This window comes from Lactuca saligna, chromosome 5 (assembly GCF_052625555.1).
Source record: "Lactuca saligna cultivar CGN05327 chromosome 5, ASM5262555v1, whole genome shotgun sequence".
Classification (NCBI taxonomy): domain Eukaryota; kingdom Viridiplantae; phylum Streptophyta; class Magnoliopsida; order Asterales; family Asteraceae; genus Lactuca; species Lactuca saligna.
This window is the reverse complement of record NC_136421.1, coordinates 201,055,480-201,061,479: the sequence shown is the minus strand read 5'-3', so window position 1 is coordinate 201,061,479 and position 6,000 is coordinate 201,055,480. Positions and strand designations below refer to the sequence as shown.

Below are 6,000 nucleotides of genomic sequence, written 5' to 3'. Positions count from 1 at the left end.
ATATATATATATCACTGTTGTAAAAATCCCGACTAGGTCCCGATTAATCTCCGATTAATCCCTAGGCGCTACTCGACCGATTAGAGGGCGCCTAGCGTTTAATCCTTGCATACATAATGAGTGAATCATTATAAAACGATGAAATTTTAACATTTTGAAGAAATTTTATCTCAATGGAAACTATTTGAGGCATGATTAGTGTTGTATTAATCATATTAACCTATTTTGTTATCATATTAGTGGTATTTACGAGCTTTGATATGATATTAGTCATATTCTTTTTTCTAAAATTCAACAAATTAGCAATTAATGGTACCCGATTAATCTCCGCCTAGCCGATTAATCCCTTGACCCCAGTCCACCGACTAGCTAACGTCGAGCGATTTTTGCAACCTTGATATATATATATATATATATATATATATATATATATAATGTATTAAATATAGTGAATGAAATAATAATTTGTAATGAATAATTTCCGTCCTTCTTTACTCTGAATCCTAATCTAATTTTATTTTTGTCAAATAAGACTACCAAAATTAAATGTATACATGTCAAGCATTTTTAAAATTTTCTCTAATAAATAAAGGTTCTTTTGCTACATGTCATATTTTCATTTAATTTGTCAAATGTTATTATTTGGTTACTTTGAATTAATTTGTTTTCACATGTCATTTTATTAGTTTTTTTATTTGATTAAATTTCAAATAATATTTTAATGTAATAATTATAATAAATGTAGTAATAAATAGATATAAATTTCATTAATACACTTACCTTCTAATTTCAAAATTCCCAAATTAAATCTTATTAATTTCTTTTGTTTATTTATTTAAATGATTTGTTTAAATTTAAAATATAAAAAGAAACATTTCAATTTTGAAAATTCATTATTTTTCTTATTTTCTTATAAATTTAAAGTTCTCAAATATTTAGACTTTTATATCTATTTTTTTTTAAATTAACTCATTTAATACATCAGTTTCATAACTAGTCTATTATAATAAATCAAGATTGATTATGTTATATGTCAATCACTCATTAGTTTTCACACTTGTTATTTTTGAAATAAATAATATTTACAATCAATGTGTGTTTTTTTAAAAAATTTTAAATTAAAAAACATAATACTTCTATTTATATATGTAATGTATTAAATGCAGTGAATGAAATAATAATCTGTAATGAATATTTTCCTTCTTTTCCTTATTCTAAATCCTAATCTAATTTTATTTTTGTCAAATAAAACTACCAAAATTAAATGCAGAGTAAATGTCGAATAATATCAAACATATTTAAAATGTTATGAACGTCAAATTTTGATTTCGTAAAATTAAATGAAGCAAATGTCAAACAATGAAAGTTATGTTAAAATTAAATGCCAGGACTGATTTCTTGAAATCTAAATTTATAACATTAAATTCTGAAATTAATCTCGTCAAACTTTTTTATAGCGGTAGTTATATTAAAATTAAAAATGAAAAACAAATAAATAAACGTGTTTGTTGGCAACTGTTTTTTTTTTTTTTTTTTTTTTTTCCGACATAAACAATGCATATTTGTATTACCTGTTGTTATTATTTCATACCTAATGTTCGTTATAATTATCATTTCTTTGAATCTATTTTCGAAATTGATATAATATATATGTTATATGTCATTTATAATGATATGAATATGCTTATTTTGTCTTTTACCGTAATAAATATGTTAAGTTACAAATATTTTTTATGCATAGTATAACTTACATCTTGTGTTTTTTTCTCATTGTTTTCTAATTTCAACAGTAACAATCAAACATCTTCATCAAGTGTAAATATGTCACCGGTGATAATCAAAATATCAACCTAAATATATCAGTGGATATCAACTTAAAAGTTTTGATTTGAATATTAAAAGCCCATTATCCTACAAATAACTCTAAAGCCAGACAAAATAAAGAAAAAATTATTTTGATAATAAAATATCCAAGCATATACCCACCAAAGGTACTATGCTATCTATCAAGTTATTTATCAAGTTTCATATGATATTTGAAATAGTTTTTGAATATATTGTTTATTATTTTTTTTATACTGACATAAGTATTACATATTCGTATTAAATAATGTTTTTATATCATAGGTAATGTGGGTCATACTAAAAATGTTTTGAAATTAATCTCGCCAAACTTATTTTTTTCTTTGAACGACAATTATATTAAAATTAAAAATAAAATAAAAAACAAATAAATAAATGTGTTTGTATATTAACATACAAATTTCCAATCTACTTTTGATTTTAATATCAAGTCCATTATCCAACAACTCTAAAAAAAACAGATGAAAACAAAAAAAGAATTTATTTTGATTATAAAAGATCTAATAATATACCCACCAAAGGGTATTATGCTATCTATCGAGTTAGCTATTGACTTTTATACATAGAAACATTAATTTATGATGATAGGTTCAAAATGCATCGCCCAAACTTCATAATCCCCTAGAAAAAAAAAAAAAAAAAATAGAATGCAAGTATTAGAACCAATCCTACTAGGCAAATTGACGTTTGACGAATCGATTCTAAACATGATTTCCATACAATTGAGAAAATCATTTCACTAAGCATAAACTGAATTCAAATTAAAACACACAATCTAAACAAAGAACTTTAGATCAAATTACAAATGATTGCAAAATGTGGAATAGATCTAATAAATTCTGAGAACAAAATACACAAAGAACAAGATCAAATGTAATGATTTAAAAAAGAGCTCACAGAAATTCCCCGTTGTCGCTCCGATACCACTTGTTAGATCGTAAGATTCTTTTAGAATGAAATCATATCAAGACGTAATCAAGAATAGACACACGGATATAAATAAAATTTAACTTTTCATTAGAGAGTATAAGAAATGTAATTACAATTGTGTAAGACGTCTTTTAAAAGATACTCTACTAGACTACTACTAACTATCCATCCTTATATATGACACATAAGGAAGTCGGTTATGCTTCTAACCAATAAAATCAAGACACCTAGGTACAACACAGCTGTCAAAATAAACTAACAGAAGCTGCAGACCTAAGAACAAGAAGATACAAACACAAACATATTGTTCATAATTACAAGTGAAACTATTACATCAAAAACTGAACACTATTTCGCATCCAAACTCATAAACAATTTTACAATACGAACCCCAACACATGCAGTAAACAGGTCTCACGCCTAGTAATAATTAATTTGCATTTATATGATTATATCACAACGTCATAAAAAGCAACTCATTTTTCCAAACTTTAGTGCGAGATTAAGTTTAAAACCATGAACCACATACATTAGCTTAAAATGTCATACACACTGCAATACAACGTTCGAGGAGCACTAGACTCAAAAAATAAGGCTGATATGTCAATAACACAAATTATATTAAATGTCTATTTCAAGTTATCGTTTGTTCTTTTTCTATTTCTTTTTTCTATGGTACTCGATTTCTAGGATTATTATTCTCGTTGTTATAAGGCTCATAGCCCAAGTCCTTTTTGTATACATTGTACTTTGAAAATTCTATCCAGTTATAGCATTGCACTTACAATATCTTTCATATTAGAACCTGGTGCTTATGAAAATAAAGTTTACCAAATAAAGTAAGCATCACCCAACTCTACCACGTCCCCTCCCTCTTCCCCTCCCTCTTCCTCTTCCCCTTCCCCTTCCTCTACCACCACCACCACCATCTTCATCTCTTTCAAAACTAAACATGCTCATTCTGATATCATCTGCTTTCGTCACATGACCACTCCTATGTTCCTGAAACAATCACACCTCAACAATGTCAAAGTATTAAAAAAAAAAAAAAAATAGAAACAAACAATAAATTAGAAGGTGTATTATATTATATGCTTACATGAATGTCTTCTAAATCAAATTGGTTTTGAAGTTGGCGTGCGAGATCCTCATCTTGATTAAAATTAGGGTTTTCTGGTCTTGATGAAGAACTCCCACCAGCTCTTTTTCTCTCCCACTCATCTAGAGTTAAAACAGCGGATTCCTCCTCTTCCTCCTTACCCCTCCCTCTTTGTTTCCACCCCCTAGAATGCCCTTCATTTCGGTTGGAATTACTCATTTTCTGGAGAAGCTTTTGTGCAGCAGCTTGGTTTTGTACAGGGGCAGACTCGGCAACTCAAAAATATAAACAATTCTGTCGTTATTGAATTTATGGTTTTTGGTATCATTTTTATCATACTTTCATCCAAATAACAACATAAGGGTAGATTTTTTATACAAAAAAAAAAAAAAAAAAAAAAAGTTGGCAAGTAAAATATAAATGAAAGTACATTGCTATTTCTTGCTATATTATATACAATACCTTCTTTTGGTCTTGCTTCAGTAGAAGGTTGGTTTTGTGTGGTTTTCTCTGAAAGAGAACCAGACTTCACATTCTCACCCCCTTTTATACCCTTTTCAACAACAGTGGGTCCAGAAGCTTTAGATGTGTAGATAAAAGAAAGAGGCATTCAAAAGGTTTTAGTGAATTTGAAATAAAAGAAAGTTTTTTTTGAAGATAATATTAATTGTTTTATCTTTACCAGAAGGTGTATTTTGTTGATTGATCCGAATCTGATGTGGAGATACTCCAGCCTGTAACTTGTGAAAAGGTGGTGGGCCAGGGGGACCACTGTGATCATCAGTATGTGAGAATTTTAAGGTAGAACGGGTAAAGCCTGCATACTTTTGGTTCATTTCCCACTCTTGATATAATGATGGAACAATACCTCCAACAACTGTTATTGCCTTTGCATTCAAGCATAAAATACCACTATGCATTACAACTTTATTTTCCAATCGAATCTGCAAACCAGAAATATGAGAGTTTAATTTATTTAGCCACTTTTTCAATAATAAATATTCTAACATTCATCAACTTTTTCAACATAACAACAGGAAATGTTTTGGTTACTGATGGAATACAATCTCGAAATTTCTTATTTTTATGATTCATTCCATACATCTCAATTCATTAATTAATTAAGGTGCAATCAGCATAGTACCCAATCTATCTTTCCTCTTTGTATGTACCTTGGATCCAGGAACAACATTATCAGGAATCGAGGGAATATGAGTGAACTCTATAGCAGTAATTTCTGAATGTCCATCAATAAGCTTCAATTTCAATAGCCGTTTACCATGTGAACCCCCTGAACTTTCAGCTATAGTACTTTTACTTATATCCCTCGCAGAAGCTACCTACACAAAAGCACCAAGTATCCGCATTTACTTGACCAGTTCGTATGTTCAATTCTTTCTAGTGAGCTACAGATCTTGTTGAGAAACAAAGATCGATTTTCGAAGACATTTAAGATAACAATGGAGCATAAACTTACCTGGAGAACTTTAGGGCCATCTAAGTGAGTGGATTTTCGGAGGGTGGAAATGTCAGGCAAAGATTTCCCTCCGATTGCTCGTAAGTCCATGTTACAGAGCTCCGACTCAACAGAACGAACGGTGGTAGAGCTTCCATTGAACTTCGTTTCGATTAGCGACTTGATTTGATTGATTTCTCGAAAACACCAGCCTCGGTTAATTAGGGTTTTAATCAAAACCTCCGAGGAGGAGGACGAAGATGAAGAACTAGCCATCTCATTGAGCGCCTTCCAGGTGTTCGATCTTTTGAATCATGTAAATTGTAAACTACTAAACCATTAATGGATTTCTGGGCCAATTATTGGGCTCCGGCCTGCGTGAGCTGAAGTCCGAACACCACTGAATTACATATTTCCATGATTTGTTGTTGTTTTAATATATATTAATACAATTTGCATAATTTTGATAAGTTTAGGTTTTTTTATGTCGAATAAAATAGAGTTTTTTAACATATTACAACGAATCATATATAATATCATATTTTCTAAATTTATGGATATAGTATTCAAAATAATTGGATTTATTATACAAAAATAATTAGCAGTGTAGTTTGTTGTCAATTTATCATCTTACTCGTTATATAGATAACTA

The 6,000-nt window shown here is 29.2% G+C and overlaps 1 protein-coding gene across 1 annotated transcript; it reads right to left on the bottom strand.

Moving 5' to 3' along the window:
* Nucleotides 1-3,476: 3,476 nt before the first annotated feature.
* LOC145044916 (tudor domain protein (DUF1767)) lies at nucleotides 3,477-5,670 on the bottom strand. The gene is made up of 6 exons (XM_078993272.1): nucleotides 5,370-5,670; nucleotides 5,065-5,232; nucleotides 4,575-4,836; nucleotides 4,355-4,471; nucleotides 3,893-4,167; nucleotides 3,477-3,795 (listed from the first exon to the last, which is right to left on the bottom strand). Exons 1-6 carry the CDS (start codon nucleotides 5,622-5,624, stop codon nucleotides 3,640-3,642), a joined length of 1,233 nt encoding a protein of 410 aa, XP_078849398.1. The 5' UTR covers nucleotides 5,625-5,670; the 3' UTR covers nucleotides 3,477-3,639.
* Between the last annotated feature and the right edge of the window lie 330 nt (nucleotides 5,671-6,000).